Below are 19,435 nucleotides of genomic sequence, written 5' to 3'. Positions count from 1 at the left end.
ACATCATTGGCTACACATTGGGGCTTTTATACTTCAAATCATTGGCTATGCATTGGGGCCCTTATACTTGAAATCATTGGCTATGCATTGGGGCCCTTATACTTGAAATCATTGGCTATGCATTGGGGCCCTTATACTTGACATCATCGGCCATGCATTGGGGCCCTTATACTTAAAATCATTGGATATGCATTGAGGCCCTTATACCTGATATCATTGGCCATGCATGGGAGCCCTTATACTTGACATCATTGGCAGCGCATTGGGTACCTTATACTTGACATTATTGGCCATGTATGGGGCTTTTAAACTTGACATCAATGGCCATGCATGAGGGCCCTTTTACTTGACATCATTGGCTACACATTGGGGCCTCTTATACTTGAAATCATTGGCTATGAATGGGGGCTCTTATACTTGAAATCATTGGCTATGAATGGGGGCTCTTATACTCAACATCATTGGCCATGCATGGGGGCTCTTAAGCTGGACATCATTGACTATTTAAGATTGTAGATAGTACAGATCTGACATCTTCCAACCTGACTGACCGATTCACCCCCTTAAGAGCAGGTGGCAATGCATAGGGCCTTTAAACTTGATATTGTGGGCCATGCATGAGATCCCTTATACTTTACATCATTGGCCATGCATTGGGACCCTTATACTTGACATCATTGGCCACGCACTGGGGCCCTTATACTTGAAATCATTGGCTATGCATGGGGGCCCTTATACTTGAAATCATTGGCTATGCATTGGGGGCCCATATACTTTAAATCATTGGCTATGAATGGGGGCTCTTATACTTGACATCATTGGCCATGCATGAGGATGCTTTTACTTGACATCATTGGCCACGCATTGGGGCTCTTATACTTGAAATCATTGGCTATGCATGGGGGCTCTCATACTTGACATCATTGGCCATGCATGAGGACCCTTTTTCTTGACATCATTGGCCACACATTGGGGCTCTTATACTTGAAATCATTGGCTATGCATGGGGGCTCTTATACTTGACATCATTGGCCATGCATGAGGACCCTTATACTTGACATCATTGGCCATACATAGGGGCCCTTATACTTGAAATAATTGGATATGCATTGGGGCCCTTATACTTGACATCATCGGCCATGCATTGGGGCCCTTATACTTGAAATCATTGGATATGCATTGGGGCCCTTATACCTGATATCATTGGCCATGCATGGGAGCCCTTATACTTGACATCATTGGCAGCGCATTGGGTACCTTATACTTGACATTATTGGCCATGCATGGGGCTTTTAAACTTGACATCAATGGCCATGCATGAGGGCCCTTTTACTTGACATTACTGGCTACAAATTGGGGCCCTTTTACTTGAAATCATTGGCTATGAATGGGGGCTCTTATACTCAACATCATTGGCCGTGCATGGGGGCTCTTAAGCTGGACATCATTGACTATTTAAGATTGTGGAAAGTAAAGATCTGACATCTTCCAACCTGACTGACCGATTCACCCCCTTAAGAGCAGGTGGCAATGCATAGGGCCTTTAAACTTGATATCGTGGGCCATGCATGGGGGCCCTTATACTTGAAATCATTGGCCATGCATAGTGGCCCTTATACTTGACATCATTGGCTATGCATGGGAGCCCTTATACTTGAAATCATTGGCTATGCATGTGGGCTCTTAAGCTGGACATCATTGGCCATGCATGAGGACCCTTTTACTTGGCATCATTGGCCATGCATGTGGGCTCTTAAGCTGGACATCATTGGCCAAATATGGCACATTTAATGTATGTGAGACGTTAGAGGGTAAGCTCCTAGGGTGCACTGTGCACAAGTTTTGGTGGAAATTTGTCACTCTTACATTCATGTATAATAATATAGTTTATAGGTTGGACAAAGTTATGTAAAAATCTTGAGCCAGTGAGCACAATCTAGGCGGAGTCTAGTATAAGTGTCCTCTCCTCCCGATGGGGAGATATGACCTCCATGGTCCGTTTAGAAAAACTTTGACATTGACTTCTTGTCTCCCGGAATGGCTTCAGACCTATAATTATAATAATAAAATCATCAATGGAGTGTACAGTATATTGGGTAGGGACATTAGATTGTAAGCTCTGCTGTGGTAGGAATGTATATGATTGGAGAACATTTTATAAGGATCATCCACTTATATGGGTGGGAACAAGAAAAAAGGTACTTTAAAGAGTAACCATAGGCCGGACTTTAGAGGCATAGAAAACAATGGAGAAATTGAAAAAAAACACAACAATATTTATTGAGAAAAATACATGATATAGACAGAGAGCCAGATTCTCGTATAATGGCCTAAAGTTGCGGCGGCGTATCTCATTTACGTCACGCCGCTGCAAGTTTTACGGGCAAGTGCTTGATTCACAAAGCACTTGCCTGTAAATTTGCGGCGGCGTAACGTAAATCCCCCGGCGCAAGCCCGCGTAATTCAAATGATCCGGGTAGGGTGCGCGGATCATTTAAATTAGGCGCGTTCCCGCGCCGAACGTACTGCGCATGCGCCATCCCTAAAATTTCCCAACGTGCATTGCGCTAAATGACGTCGCAAGGACGTCATTGGTTTCGACGTGAACGTAAATAGCGTCCAGCCCTATTCACGGACGACTTACGCAAACTACGTAAATTTTTACATTTCGACACGGGAACGATGGCCATACTTAACATTGGCTGCGCCTCATATAGCAGGGGCAACTTTACGCGTCGCAAATCTTACGTAAACGTCGTAACTTCACTGCGTCGGTCGGGCGTACGTTCGGGAATTCACTATATAATGCTAATTTGTGTACTCGATCGGGAAAACGACGTCGGCGACACCTAGCAGCGAAAAAAAAAATTGCATTTAAGATCCGACAGCGTAAGAGCCTTTCGCCTGTCGGATCTAATGGTTATCTATGCGTAACTGATTCTAAGTATCAGGCGCATAGATTCGACGGGCGGACTCAGAGATACGACGGCGTATCAGGCGATACGCTGGCATATCTCTTTTGAGAATCTGGCTCAGAGCGTTCAAAAATTGTAAAAAGTCATATAAAATGATACAATTTGTACAGTGAGCCCTTGTGCGTCAAAGCGTTTCACCGTTGGGACGCGATCAAGGTTTAAAGAGGTAGCAAAAGAGCTTTCTCTTTTGCTACCTCTTTGAACCTTGATTGTGTCCTGATGAAGCCTAATGGCGAAACGTGTTGACGCACAAGGGCTCACTGTACAAGTTGTATAATTTTTTATGACTTTTTACAATTTTTGAACGCTCTGGCCCAGATTCTCGTAGGAGATACGACGGCGTATCTACAGATACGCCGCCGTATCTCTTAAATCTGAGCCGTCGTATCTTGGCGCCTGATTCAAAGAATCAGATAAGCCAAAATTTCACTAAGATACGACCAGCGTAAGTCTCTTACGCCGTCGTATCTTAACTGCATATTTACGCTGGCCGCTAGGGGCGTGTACGCTGATTTACTCCTAGAAATATGTAAATCAGCTAGATAAATCAGCCCGTCCGTCGCATTACAGATATGCCGTTTACGTTAGACTTTTCCCGGCGTAAAGTTACTCCTGCTATATGAGGCGTAGATGAGGCGTACCAATGTTAAGTATGGACATCGGAACAGCATAGAATTTTTCACGTTTTACGTCGTTTGCGTAAGTTATTCGCGAATAGGGCTGTGCGTCATTTACGTTCACGTCGAAAGCATTGGCTTCTTGCGGGTTAATTTGGAGCATGCGCACTGGGATACTTTCACGGACGGCGCATGCGCCGTTCGTAAAAAGCACCATTTACGTGGGGTCACATTAAATTTACATAACACACGCCCACATCTTCCACATTTGAATTAGGCGGGCTTACGCCGGCCTATTTACGCTAGGCCGCCGCAACTTTGGTTTGAGAATACGGCACTTGCCTGTCAAAGTTGCGGAGGCGTAACGTAAATGGGATACGTTACGCCCGCACAAAGATGCGCGCTTCTACGTGAATCCGGGCCTCTGTCTATATCATGTATTTTTCTCAATAAATATTGTTATTTTTTTCAGTTTTTCCATTGTTTCCATGCCTCTAAAGTCCGGCCTATGGTTACTTTTTGAGTGCCTTTTTTCTTGTTCCCTCTCGAATTTACGGATGTGCCGATGTGAGCGCTCCCCCTTTTATTTTTTACCTATATGGGTTCTGTACAGAGGTGGTAAGTGAAATGGAGAACGATACATTTGTCAGGTGTGTAATATTTCCTTTTCTCTGTCGGGAGTTTTGATGTTGTTGTTTTCTTTTGTTACAGTTGCAGACATTTAACATCAGCGCTCCATTTAAGACGATCGAAGACCTTAGCAATGGAGTGGCCATGGCGCAAGCACTCCACCAGATGTAAGTGACGCCCCCCCCAATCTGATTACTATACTCGTCAATATTACCTTTTTCAGGAATATGTTGGGGTCTGTTATTAAAGGATTTACTAAAGGGGGTGCTTTGAAAGGGGTTCTCTTCGAAAAAGTCCTCCTGTGACGCATTGGCAGTGAGCTCTACAATGCCCCTAGTGACCAGGATTGGATGGTGGCAGAGAGGTTGGCCCTTCAGCATTGGGTGTGGTATTTTGAAAGGGGGTGTCCACCCAAAAACTGGAGATCCCCTGTGAAAACACCAATATCTCATTGCTGATGGGCAGTGGGGTCTTTAGCATCAAAGTACTGATGCCCCATTGGTGACAAGCCCTGGGATCTTTGAAATGCCTGGTGCTCAGAAACGGGTTCCTGCAGGAGGGGTGGATTATATGCCTTTTATCATTTGGGGAGGTGCTTTCAGAGGGGTTCCAACCAAAACTGAAGGTCTCCTGTGAAAGCACCGATACCCTGTTGTTGACGGGCAGTGGGGTCTTCGCCCCAAAGCATTGACACCCCAATGGTGACAAACATGAGACTGGCATAAGTTTTGTTATATACCTTTTAGCATTGGGCAACCAGGATTGGATGGCACCAGGGAGGTTGGTCCTTCAGCATTGGGGGTGATATTTTGAGAGTGCCCCCCCCCCCCCCAAAAACTGGAGGTCCCCTTTCAAAGCACCAATGTCTCATTGCTGATGGACAGCGGGGTCTTTAGCACCAAAGTACTGATGCCCCATTGGTCACAAGCATTGGGATCTTCGACACTCCTGGTGTTCAGACATGGGTTCCTGCAAGAGGGGTGGATTATATGCTTTTCATCATTGGGGGGGGGGGGGTACGTTCCACCCAAAACTGAAGGTCTCCTGTGATACCCTGTTGCTGATGGGCAATGGGGTCTTCGCCCCCAAAGCATTGGCACCCCAATGGTGACAAGCATGAGGCTGGCAAGAGTTGTGGATTATATACCTTTCAGCATTAGGTGCAGTGCTTTGAGTTAGGTCCCTCGAAAAATGGGATTCCCCTGTCAAGGCACTTATACCCTGCTGCTGATGGGCAATGGGGTCCTCAGCACTGATGCCCCAATGGTAACAAGTACCAGGCTTTTTGACACTGCCAGTACTCGGAAGAGGGTTTTCGGTAACAGGGATGGATTATATAGCCTTTAGCATTGGGAAGTGGTGTTTTGAGAGGGCCCCCCCATTAAAATGGAGGTCCCCTGTCAAAGCCACCAATATCTCATTGCTGATGGGCAGTGGGGTTCTTAGCACCAAAGCACTGACACCCACGTGGTTGCAAGCATCAGGCTGGCAAGGGGGGTGCATTATGTGTCCTTTAGCATTGGGTGCAGTGCTTTGAGAGGGCCCCCCCCCCCCCCAAAAAATGGAGGTCCCCTGTCAAAGCACCAATATCTCATTACTGATGGGCAGTGGGGGTTTTTAGTACTAAAGCACTGATTCGACACCCCTGGTGCTCAGAATGAGGTGCCAGCAAGAGGGGCTGATTATATTCCTTTAATCATTGGGGGGTGGTGCTTTGAGGGGTCCCCCCCCCCAAAAAAAAAATTAAGGTCTCCTGTCAAAGCACCGATACCCTGTTGTTGATCGGCAATGAGGTCTTCGCACCAAAGCACTGAAACCCCAGTGGTGGCAAGTATCTGGCTCTTTAGTACCCCCAGTCCTGGGAAGAGGGGTGGGTTAAACGCCTTTCAAAATTGGGGGGGCAGTATTTGGGAGGGGGTTTTCCCCAAAATGGGAGTCCCTTGTCAAAGCACTGATACCCTGTTGCGTATGGGCAATGGGGTCTTCAGCATCAAAGCACCAGGCTCATTGACACCCATGGGCCGGTAAGGGGGGTAGATTATATGGCCTTCAACATTGGTGCCAGTGCTTTAAGAGGGGTTCCCCCTAGAAATTTTAGTCCCCTGTCAAAACATAGATACCCCATGGCTGATGGGTAACAAGCACCAGGTTCTTCTACACCCCTGGTACTCAGGAGAGGATGTCGGCAAGAGGGGTGGATTATATGCCCTTCAGAATTGGGGGCAGTGCTTGGGAGGGATTTTCCCCAAAGATGGGGGTCACCGATACCCTATTGCTGATACACAATGGGGTAAGCACAAGGCTCATTGACACCCCTGGGCCGGTAAGGGGGGTAGATTATATGGCCTTCAACATTGGTGCCAGTGCTTTAAGAGGGGTTTCCCCTAGAAATTTCAGTCCCCTGTCAAAGCATAGATACCCCATGGCTGATGGGTAACAAACACCAGGTTCTTCTACACCCCTGGTACTCAGGAGAGGGTGTCTGCAAGAGGGTTGGATTATATGGCCTTTGGCATTGGTAGTGGTGTTTTGAGAGGGGCCCCCCCCCCAATGAAGGCCCCCTGTCAAAGCACCAATACGCTATTACTGATGGGCAGTGGGGTCTTCGCACCAAAGCACTGACCTCCAATTGGTGAAAAGTATTAGGCTCTTCTGCACCCCTCAGTGCTGATAGGAGGGGTGGGTTATATGCCCTTCAGAATTGGGGGCAGTGCTTGGAAGGGTTTTTCCCCAAAAATGGGGGGTCACCGATCCCCTATTGCTGATGAACAATGGGGTAAGCACAAGGCTCATTGACACCCCTGGGCCGGTAAGGGGGGTAGATTATATGGCCTTCAACATTGGTGCCAGTGCTTCGAGAGGGGTTTCCCCTAGAAATTTCAGTCCCCTGTCAAAGCATAGATACCCCATGGCTGATGGGTAACAAGCACCAGGTTCCTTTACACCCCCGCTACTGAGGAGAGGGTGTCGGCGAGAGGGGTGGATTATATGGGCTTTGGCATTAGGGGTGGTGTTTTGAGAGGTGGGCCCTCCCCAAAATGAAGGCCTCCTGTCAAAGCACCAATACGCTATTACTGATGGACAGTGGGGTCTTCGCACCAAAGCACTGACTTCCAATTGGTGACAAGTATTAGGCTCTTCTGCACCCCTCAGTGCTGGGAGGAGGGGTGGATTATATGCCCTTCAGAATTGGGGGCAGTGCTTGGGAGGGGTTTCCCCTAGAAATTTCAGTCCCCTGTCAAAGCATAGATACCCCATGGCTGAGGGGTTTTCCCCAAAAATGAGGGTCATTGATACCCTATTGCTGATGAACAATGGGATAAGCACAAGGCTCATTGACACCCCTGGGCCGGTAAGGGGGGGTAGATTATATGGCCTTCAACATTGGTGACAGTGCTTTGAGAGAGGTCCCACCCCCGCCCCCCCAGGAATTGCAGTCTCCTGTGAAAGCACTGATACCCCAGTGGTGACAAGCACTAGGCTCTTTAACACCCCTAGTGCTCAGTAGATGGTGCCAGCAACAGGGGTGGATCATATGCTCTTCAGGATTGGTGGATGTGCTTTAGTGAAGGGGTGGGGTTTCCCATGCAAAAGCACTGATACCCCAGTGGGCTCTTCAACACCCCTAGTGCTCAGTAGATGGTGCTGGCAACAGGGGTGGATTATATGCTCTTCAGGATTGGTGGATGTGCTTTAGGGAAGGGGTGGGGTTTCCCATGCAAAAGCACTGATGCCCCTTGATGTAGGTAGGTATCAGACACCTTAGTACCCCTGATGGGAGTGGGGTTCTTATTTGCCACCTACCCTGCCCCCCCCCATGGAGTCACTTGTCAAGGGAATAGTTTATAAATAAGTTCCAGTCACAGTGATGTAGAGACTGACGTTTCCTCTCTTGCCCGTTGTAGAGACGGCTCTTGGTTCACCGAGTCTTGGCTGGGAAGAATAAAAGACGACGTCGGAGATAATCGAAGGATAAAGGTGAAGATGACTTTCATGTTTGCAAGATTCCTCTTCCTTTTCTTTGTTTAATGTAGAGATTTGCCGATTAGCCAATAGTAGTAGTGACTAGTAGATTAGCCTCACCAGGAGTGCATGGTTTTAGAGTCAGCCACACAGGGAGTGCATGGTTTTAGAATCAGCCACACAGGAAGTGCATTGTTTTAGAATCAGCCACAAAGGAAGTGCATTGTTTTAGAATCAGCCACAAAGGAAGTGCATTGTTTTAGAATCAGCCACACAGGAAGTGCATTGTTTTAGAATCAGCCACACAGGAAGTGCATTGTTTTAGAATCAGACACACAGGAAGTGAATTGTTTTAGAATCAGTCGCACAGGAAGTGAATTGTTTTAGAATCAGCCGCACAGGAAGTGAATTGTTTTAGAATCAGCCACATAGGGAGTGCATTGTTTTAGAATGAGTCAGAAGACTCCAAGGGGGAAATTTACTAAGGCTGGGTTCACACTAGTCCGACAAACGGTCCTACATTGGGAGCCTCATGTAGCATGACGTGTGAAAATCAATCTTTCCCTATGGGAACTGTCTTAACTGGTCCTACACAAGTCGGTCCGACTTTGAAAATGCTCCCTGTACTACTTTGGTCCTACATTGATCCTACTTCAGGCCCATTGAATATCATTGAATTAGGACCAAAGTAGGAGCCTTGTCCTTACCATCCGACTTTTGACATCTGACTTGTGATTACAGCAGCAGTAAAAGGAATTTATCTCACTCTGGGATTGTTTTGATTGGTCAAAGAACAAGTGAGACTATCACAAAGTCGGATGAAAGTAGTATCCTGTTCATGAAAGTAGGATGGATGTAGGACCAATGTAGGACAGATGTCGCAGAGCAAAGTAGGATGAAAGTAGTACTGCTGTCGTGTAGTATAGGCTGGGTTCACACTATACTACACGACAGCAGTACTACTTTCATCCTACTTTGCTCTGCGACATTGGTCCTACATTTATCCTACATTGGTCCTACATCCATCCTACTTTCATGAACAGGATACTACTTTGGTCCGACTTCAATGATATTCAATGGGCCTGAAGTAGGATCAATGTAGGACCAAAAGTAGTACAGGGAGCATTTTCAAAGTCGGACCGACTTGTGTAGGACGCTACATGACGCTCTCATAGGGAAACATTGAACACAGAGCAAAGTAGGATGAAAGTAGTGTAGTAGTGTGAACCCAGCCTACAACTAGAGCACTCAGAATCTGGTGCAGCTGTGCATGGTAGCCAATCAGCTTCTAACTTCAGCTTGTTCAGTGAAGCTTTGACAATAAAACCTGGAAGCTGATTGGCTACCATGCACAGCTGCACCAGATTTTGCACTCTCTAGTTTTAGCAAATCTCCGACTTGCAATGTGAGAAGGAACAGTAATGTACAATCACTGTGTAGCACTGGAAAGAAGGAAGCAGAGTCTGTGGCCCAGATTCTTGTACACTGGGCGTATCTCTGCGGCGGCGTAACGTATCCGACTTGCGTTACGCCGCCGCAAGTTTTTCAGGCAAGTGCTTTCACAAAGTACTTGCCTGTAAAGTTGCAGCGGCGTAGCGTAAATCACCCGGCGGGTAGGGGGCGTGTATCATTTAAATGAAGCGCGTCCCTGCGCCGAACGAACTGCGCATGCGCCGTCCGTAAAATATCCCAGTGTGCATTGCTCCAAATGACGTCGCAAGGACGTCATTGGTTTCGACGTGAACGTAAATGACGTCCAGCCCCATTCACGGACACATTACGCAAACGACGTAACTTTTAAAAATTTCGATGCGGGAACGACGGCCATACTTAACATTGGTTGCGCCTCATATACCCAGGGGCAACTTTACGCCAGGAAAATCCTAACGTAAACGTCGTAACTTTACTGCGTCGGCCGCGCGTACGTTCGGGAATTCGCGTATCTAGCTAATTTGCATACTCAACGGGGAATCCGACGGAAGCGCCACCTAGCGGTCAAAAAAAAAATGCAGTTAAGATCCGACGGTGTAAGACTTACGCCCGTCGGATCTAATGGATATCTATGCGTAACTGATTCTAAGAATCAGACGCATAGATACGACGGGTCGGATTAGGACTTACGACGGCGCACATGGCGTTGCGCCATCGTAAGCCCTTTGAGAATCTGGGCCATTGCGTAGCACTGGAAAGAAGGAAGCAGAGTCTGTGTATGTAATGAATGACCTCCTATCTGCTGTTCTTATAGAATTACAAACAAGACAAGTTAAAAAAATACAGACCAGTGCTAGGACGAGGTCTCTTAGCACCCGAAAAATGCCCCCCCTCCCTCCCCCCACAAGCTGTAAACTTCTTCATCAGTCTAGGTTGCAGCAGGCTTAGCCCATTTTGCACCCTCCTCATGCTTTAGCGCCCTAGGCAGTTGCCACTCCTGCCTACCCCTCAGCCCCGGCCCCAGATAAGCCTATTGGTATTCAGCTGATCCCTCTTATACGGAATATTAATTTTAAAGTCCATACATTCCGTTCACGCTCTGACCATCGCAGGGCGCCTTTTGTCTGCTCTTGAATCTCGGCCTTTGTCTGTCCCCCCCCCCCGCGTCTCCTAGCGCTATTCACACAGGACCGGGGCGATGTTATGACAGCAGAACGATTGTGAGCCGATGAATCTTAAACAGATGCAAATATTGAGCTATGAAAATGACTTGTGTACAGACGGCGGGGGAAACTGTTATAAATAGGAGGCTGTTTATTCTGGGTGATGGCAGTACATGGGTGGTGTAATGAGCTGTCTGGGGCGTCCAATGATCTGTCTGGGGCGTCCAATGATCTGTCTGGGGCGTCCAATGAGCTGTCTGGGGCGTCTAATGCCGCGATTGACTTTAATCTCCTCTTTTGTTTGTTTAGATTAACAATCTGAAGAAGATTCTTCAAGGAATTGTGGATTATTACAAAGAGGTAAGGCGGGGGACGCACACGGCGGCAGATATGGGAGATCATTTAGGGGCGGTGCAAAGGGTCAGGGGTCACCATAAGAAATCATAGCTGGATTCAAAAAGACGCGCCTAACGTTAGGCAGGCGTAACGTATCTCATTTACGCTATGCAGCCGTAAGTTAGAGAGGCAAGTGCTGTATTCACAAAGCACTTGCGTCCTAAGTTACGGCAGCGTAGCGTAAATGTGCCGGCGTAAGCGCGCCTAATTCAAATTGTGAAAAGGTGGGCGTGTTTTATGTAAATAAAGCATGACCCCACGTAAATGACGTTTTTTTCGAACGGCGTAATTTGGAGCATGCGCACTGGGATACGTCCACAGACGGCGCATGCTCCAAATTACGCCGCAAAGACTCATTGGTTTCGACTTGAATGTAAATTACACCCAGCCCCATTCACGGACGACTTACAGTAGGTGAACCCGATTTTGTGTCAATCTCGCTCTCTTTCTCAGCGAGATTGAGCACCTACGAGCCCCATCGCGGGAGCCAGCGCCGAGCTGGCTTGCCGCGATGGATACAGAGCCGTCATAGAAGCGACGGGAGATCCGACTTGGATTCCCGCCAATTCTACACGTGTGCGGCGTTTGTTATGAATCCTGAAGGGGAAGTCCCCGCCGGATTTTAAATAAAAATGGGTCCCCCCTCAGGAGCATGAAATGACGGATGCGCGCCTTGCATCGGACCTATATAGGCCTCACAGTCCCATCATGCTCTGTACCTACCCATGTGATACCTACCCACGTGGTAGGTATCACATGGGTAGGTACAGAGCATGATGGGACTGTGAGGCCTATATAGGTCCGATGCAAGGCGCGCATCCGTCATTTCAGCGAGGAGGACCGGCGTGGCAACATCGGGAGAAGGAGAGAAGTGAAGAACATGACGTCACAGCACGGAAGAAGAACTCATCACAGCACGGAAGGAGAAGACGTACATCACGGAAGAAGACACCGGACAGCGAGACGAAGAACCGGGGTGCGCCGAGTCAACAACGGAGAGCGGCGAAGACAGAAGGAGAACCCCGGAGAGTTGAGAAGACCCGTCGGGATAGCGGAAGAAGAAGAGCCCCGCCGAAGACGCCGGAGGAAACCCGCCGGGGGGGTGGGGGCTTTTTTAAAAGCCACCCCCCCCGGCGGTGGAAGAGAACCAGACGGCGGCCCCCACCCACCCGAAGACGTCAAAGAAGAAGCCCCCCCTGGTAAAAGAGCTAATAAAGAAGACAGGGGGCGGCCTCCGGAGCAGAAAAATAAAATATTTTAATACACTGTGTGGTTTATTTGTGTTTTTACCACTTTTCTTGCAGGTGAATGGGTAGGGGTACGATGTACCCCATACTCATTCACTTAGGGTGGGGGGCCGGTATCTGGGGGCCCCCTTATTAAAGGGGGCTCCCAGATTCCGATAAGCCTCCCGCCCGCATACCCCGACAACCAACGGCCAGGGTTGTCGGGAAGGGGCCCTGTCCTCATCAACATGGGGACAGGGTGCTCTGAGGTGGGGGGGGGCCGCAGTGCGCCCCCCCTGCCCCAGAGCACCCAACCCCCCCATGTTGAGGGCATGCAGCCTGGTACGGCTCAGGAGGGGGGGGGGGGCGCTCGCTCGTCCCCACTCCCTTCCTGGCTGGCCGGGTAGCGTGCTTTGGATACGGGTCTGGTATGGATTGTAGGGGGACCCCCTACGCCGTTTTTTCCGGCGTAGGGGGGCTCTCCTTACAACCCATAACAGACCTAAGGGCCCGGTATGCTCCTGAGGGGGGGACCCATGCCGGATTTTTATTTAAAATCCGGCGGGGACTTCCCCCTCAGGATTCATAACAAACGCCGCACACGTGTAGAATTGGCGGGAATCCAAGTCGGATCTCCCGTCGCTTCTATGACGCGCTTGCTGGGATGTGCTGTCACTATTCCAGTGAGTGTGAGATGTCGGCGAGATCTCGGCACCCTGTCGCCGAGTATCAGCGCGACGCTGTCGTGCTAAAAGCACAATATCACAAACACCTACTGTACGCAAACGACGTAAAAATGTAAAAGTTTGACGCGGGACCGACATCCATATTTAACATTGGACTAGGCCAGCTTTTTGTTGGACTAACTTTACGCCTGAAAACGCCTTACGTAAACGGTGTATCTTTACTGCGATGGGCAAGCGTACGTTCATGAATAGGCGTATCTCGCTGATTTACGTTTTCTAGGCGTAAATCAGCGCACACGCCCCTAGTGGCCGGCCTAAATAGACAGCTAAGATACGACGGCGCCCGCCGTCGTATCTTAGCTAGATTTAAGTGTATCTCTATTTGAGAATACACTTAAATTTATGACGGCGCAGATTCAGAGTTACGACGGCCTATCTACTGATACGCCGGCGTAAACTTCTCTGAATCTGGCTAATAGACTACATCACAGGGCCACATATGTATTTCAACAGCGTATTCCGTTGTTTTTTGTTTTTTTTTGAGTTTCAAGTGTAAAATACAAAAATCTGGTTGCTATTGGTAACCTCATAATTTTTTCTTTATATTAGTTTATTTCAAGGGGTTGTAAAGGTACAATTTTATTTTTTTCCTAAACAGCTTCCTTTCCCTTAGTGCAGTCCTCCTTCACTTACCTCATCCTTCCATTTTGCTTTTAAATGTCCTTATTTCTTCTGAGAAATCCTCATTTCCTGTTCTTCTGTCTGTAACTCCACACCGTAATGCAAGGCTTTCTCCCTGGTGTGGAGTGTCGTGCTCGCCCCCTCCCTTGGACTACAGGAGAGTCAGGACGCCCACTAACACACAGCTCCTTTCTCTATCTGCAACGTAGAGAGCGTCCTGACTCTCCTGTAGTCCAAGGGAGCGGGGCGAGCACGACACTCCACACCAGGGAGAAAGCCTCGCATTACTGTGTGGAGTTACAGACAGAAGAACAGGAAGTGAGGATTTCTCAGAAGAAATAAGGACATTTAAAAGAAAAATTGCAACAAAGGGAATTTGGGACTTTAAATGAAACAGTGGGCTAAATGGGGACAAAGTAATGAAACAAACCATAGATGAAATGTTCATGTATTGAGAAAATAGAATATTTGGTAGAAACAAATAGCTTGTACAAAAGTACAGAACATACATTTCATACATAATACAATAGTTGGTATAAAAATACATTGAATAAATAACAGTCGATGACAACATATATTTAAAAGCAAAATGGAAGGATGAGGTAAGTGAAGGAGGACTGCACTAAGGGAAAGGAAGCTATTTATGAAAAAAAAAATCCTTTACAACCCCTTTAAACACTTCCATACCGGCCAATTCTCCTACATGAAAAAAAATTTTTTATTTTTTTTTACTAGAAAATTACGCAGAACCCCCAAACATTATATATGTTTTTTTTAGCAGACACCCTTGGGACAGTGATGGTGAACCTTGGCACCCCCAGATGTTTTGGAACTACATTTCCCATGATGCTCCACTACACTGCAGAGTGCCTGAGCATCATGGGAAATGTAGTTCCAAAACATCTGGGGGTGCCAAGGTTCACCATCACTGCCCTAGGGAATAAAATGGCGGTCATTGCAACTTTTTATCTTACACGATATGTGCGCAATCATTTTTCAAACGCCTTTAAAAAAAAACAAAAAAAAAACTGTTTCATGAATTAAAAAATAACAAAACAGTAAAGTTATCCCAATTCTTTTGTATAATGTGAAAGATGATGTTACGCCAAGTAAATAGATACCCAACATGTCAGGCTTTTAAAATTGCGCACACTCGTGGAATGGCGCCAAACTTCGGTATTTTAAAATACTCCATAGGAGACGCTTTATGTTATTTTTTTTACAGGTTACCAGTTTAGAGTTGCAGAGGTAGTCTGGTGCTAGAATTGTTGCTCGCGCTCTAACGCACGCGGCGATACCTCACATGTGGGGTTTGAACGGCGTTTACCTATGTGGGCGGGACTTGCGTGTGTGTTCGCTTCTGAGCGCAGGCTACCTTGGACAGGGGCAGGGGCGTTTTAAATTTTTTTTTTTTTCACTTAATTTTTTTTATCTTTACACATCTTTTAAAAAAATAAATAATTTGATCACTTTTATTCCTATTACAAGGAATGTAAACATCTCTTGTAATAGGAATCTATCGTGACCGGTCCTCTTTATGGAGAGATAAGACCCCACATCTCTCTTCCAGGCTGGAAAGCATGAGTTTGAGGAAAAAAAATCACTGGCCCGGATTCAGTAAGATTTGCGCATAAATTACGGAGGCACAGGGCAACGATTTTGCCCTGCGCCCCCGCAAATTTGCGCCGCTGCCCTCGATTCACGGAGCAGTAGCTCCGTAAATTGCGAGGGCGCGCCGGCAAAATTGCCCGGCGTAAGCGCGCACAATTTAAATGATCCCGCAGGGGGCGGGAATCATTTAAATTAGGTGCGTTCCCGCGCCGATCGTAAAGCGCATGCGCCGTCGGGAAACTTTCCCGACGTGCATTGCGGAAAATGACGTCGCAAGGACTTCATTTGCTTCAAAGTGAACGTGAATGGCGTCCAGCGCCATTCACGAATCACTTACGCAAACGACGTAAAATTCAAATTTCACGACGCGGGAACGGCGGGTATACTTTAGCATTGGCTGCCCCTACTATTAGAAGGGGCAGCCTTACGCTAAAGACGCCGTACGGAAACTCCGTAACTTGCGTACGCAGGGCCCGCGCAACATTGTGAATCGGCGTTAGTATGCAATTTGCATACTATACGCTGACCACAATGGGAGCGCCCCCTAGCGGTCACCCCAAGAATGCAGCCTAAAATCAGCGTGGCATAAGAGCCTTATGCCACGCAGATTTTAGGCTGCAGTCGGCGTTACGATGTTCCTGAATCAGGAGCATTCGTAACGCCGGCGCAAGCAAGCAATTGCGCTGCGTAACTATGGTTACGCAGGCGCAATTGCTCTCTGAATCCGGGCCACTGATCTCATGCTTACTAGTCACGATCGCGGGTTTGTTTACATTCGGGATCCTGGGCGTGACATCATAACATCGCGTCCGGGGCCTCTGACGGTCATAGAGATGACTGGGGAATCTCTATGGTCGTCATCCGGCGCCGACCGATTCTTTCTCCGGGTCTCTGATGGCACGGGAGAGCGCGGAGAAGCACCGGATGGCGGGGGGGGGGGGACGTCCCCTCCCGCACTATTCCTCCCACTGACACCAATGATGGGGCACCATTCACCCCACTGATCCCATATGGAGTCCCAACAACCATCTTTTGAGTCTTTCCGTACCCCTAATCTATGTGTACAATGTCCGCAGGTTCTGGACCAGCTCATCTCCGAGTTCCTCCTTCCCGATCTCACCCAGATTGCAGAAAATGCGGACCCGACGGAAATGGGGCGACTGTTACAGCTGATTCTGGGCTGCGCCATCAACTGTGATAGAAAGCAAGGTAAGGACGGAGCCCATGAGAGCGACATCGGCCCGACACCCGGGAGGAACGTTCCCACGTATCCCGTGACATCTCACCCACATTATTATTATTATTGTTTTTTTATGACCTTTGGCTGAGACTTCTCACCCTGGAAGGAAGTCCGTCTGTTCCTGCTCATGGTGTTCCTGTAATAACGGAAAGCGTTGTAAACATTCGATCATTTTATAATCATAAAAATAAAAATACATGGACTGATTGCTGTTCCAAGGGACATCGAACGTACTGATGTAAGGGGCACTCTCATGGGGACCCTGACATAAGAAGGGGCTCTAATGAGGCCCCTTACATAAGGGGGGGGGCTCTAATAGGGACCCTGACATAAGCGGGCACTCTGATGGGGACACTGATATAAGTGGAGAACTATAATTGGGACCCTGACATAAGGGGGACGCTAATGGGGCTCATGACATAAGGGGGAGGGGCTGATGTAAGGGAGGACTTTGATATAATGGGGGACTCAGATGGGCACCCTGATATTAGAGGGGACTCTGATGGGGGCACTGATGTAAGGGGGACTCTGGTGGAGACACTGATGTAAGGGGGACTCTGGTGGAGACACTGATGTAAGGGGGCTCTGATGGTGACACTGATGTAAGGGGGACTCTGATGGGGACACTGATGTAAGGGGGACTCTGATGGGGACACTGATGTAAGGGGGACTCTGATGGGGACACTGATGTAAGGGGGACTCTGATGGGGACACTGATGTAAGGGGGACTCTGATGGGGACACTGATGTAAGGGGGACTCTGGTGGAAACACTGATGTAAGGGGGACTCTGGTGGAGACACTGATGTAAGGGGACTCTGATGGGGAAACTGATGTAAGGGGGACTCTGATGGGGACACTGATGTAAGGGGGACTCTGATGGGGACACTGATATAAGAGGGGACTCTGATGGGGACACTGATGTAAGGGGGACTCTGATGGAGACACTGATGTAAGGGGGACTCTGATGGAGACACTGATGTAAGGGGGACTCTGATGGAGGCACTGATGTAAGGGGGACTCTGATGGGGACACTGATGTAAGGGGGACTCTGATGGGGACACTGATGTAAGGGGGACTCTGGTGGAAACACTGATGTAAGGGGGACTCTGGTGGAGACACTGATGTAAGGGGACTCTGATGGGGAAACTGATGTAAGGGGGACTCTGATGGGGACACTGATGTAAGGGGGACTCTGATGGGGACACTGATATAAGAGGGGACTCTGATGGGGACACTGATGTAAGGGGGACTCTGATGGAGACACTGATGTAAGGGGGACTCTGATGGAGACACTGATGTAAGGGGGACTCTGATGGAGACACTGATGTAAGGGGGACTCTGATGGAGACACTGATGTAAGGGGGACTCTGATGGAGGCACTGATGTAAGGGGGACTCTGATGGAGGCACTGATGTAAGGGGGACTCTGATGGGGACACTGATGTAAGGGGGACTCTGATGGGGACACTGATGTAAGGGGGACTCTGATGGAGGCACTGATGTAAGGGGGACTCTGATGGGGACTTGGATGTAAGTGGGGACTCAGATGGTGACCCTGACATAAGGGGAGGCTCTAATGGGGGACCCTGATGTAAGGGAGGACTTGCATGTAAGGGCGACTCAGATGGGCACCCTGATGTAAGATGGGGCAGCACAGTGGTGTAGTGGTTAGCACTTTCACCTAGCAGCAAAAAGGGTCGCTGGTTAGAATCTCGACCACAACACCATCTGCTTGGAGTTTGCATGTTCTCCCTGTGTCTGTGTGGGTTTCCTCCGGGTACTCCGGTTTCCTCCCACACTCCAAAAGACATGCGGGTAGGTTAATTGGATCCTGTTCCAAATTGGCCCAGTATATATGTGTATGACTGTGTGTCCCAAGCGTGTCGAGATCCTACGGGGTAAATGACCGCACCGGCCAGGAAGACACTGGCTGCAAAAAGCGCCTAGAGGCGATTCAGTTCGCATGTGTAGCGCTATACAAGTCATTCATTCATTCACTGATGTAAGTGGAGAACTCTGACAGGGACTCGGATGTAAGTGGGGACTCAGAGGGTGATCTGGACATAAAGGGGGACTCTAATAGGGACCCTGACATAAAGGGGGGCTTTAATGGAAACCCTGATGTAAGGAAGGACTTTGCTATAAGGGGCCACTCTGATGGGGACTTAGATGTAAGGGGGGACTCGCATGGGATCCCCGATGTAAGGGAGGACTTTGATGAAAAGGGATGTTTAGGGACACTGATATAATTGGAGAATTCTGATGGGGGGCACTGATGTAAGGAGGATTCCAATGGAGACTTGGATGTAAGGGGGACTCAGATGGTGACCCTGACATAAAGTGGGACACTAATTTTTTTTATATATATAGTACAGACCAAAAGTTTGGACACACCTTCTCATTCAAAGAGTTTTCTTTATTTTCATGACTATGAAAATTGTAGATTCACACTGAAGGCATCAAAACTAAATATAAATATAAAACTAAATAAAATATATTTCATATTCTAAGTTCTTCAAAGTTGCCACCTTTTGCTTTGATTACTGCTTGGCACACTCTTGGCATTCTCTTGATGAGCTTCAAGAGGTAGTCACCTGGCGCAGCACCCCATCACTCTCCTTCTTGGTCAAATAGCCCTTCCCCCGCCTGGAGGTGTGTTTGGGGTCATTGTCCTGTTGAAAAATAAATGATGGTCCAACTAAACGCAAACCGGATGGAATAGCATGCCGCTGCAAGATGCTGTGGTAGCCATGCTGGTTCAGTATGCCTTCAATTCTGATTAAATCCCCAACAGTGTCACCAGCAAAGCACCCCCA

General features: G+C 48.1%; 1 protein-coding gene across 1 annotated transcript in view; it reads left to right on the top strand.

Annotated features, from left to right (window-relative positions):
• The window catches only part of HOOK1 (hook microtubule tethering protein 1), a 107,776-nt gene that overhangs the window by 27,698 nt on the left and 60,643 nt on the right, over positions 1–19,435 (top strand). The window contains exons 2-5 of the mRNA XM_040360820.1: positions 4,304–4,389; positions 8,128–8,200; positions 11,089–11,139; positions 16,456–16,588. Coding sequence (XP_040216754.1) covers positions 4,304–4,389; positions 8,128–8,200; positions 11,089–11,139; positions 16,456–16,588 — 343 coding nt within the window. The remainder of the gene's footprint in view (positions 1–4,303; positions 4,390–8,127; positions 8,201–11,088; positions 11,140–16,455; positions 16,589–19,435) is intronic.

The sequence above is a fragment of the Rana temporaria genome, chromosome 7 (assembly GCF_905171775.1).
Source record: "Rana temporaria chromosome 7, aRanTem1.1, whole genome shotgun sequence".
In the NCBI taxonomy this organism is placed as follows: Eukaryota; Metazoa; Chordata; class Amphibia; order Anura; family Ranidae; genus Rana; species Rana temporaria.
Note: the sequence above shows the minus strand (reverse complement) of the source record. Positions and strands in the feature narration are given on the sequence as shown.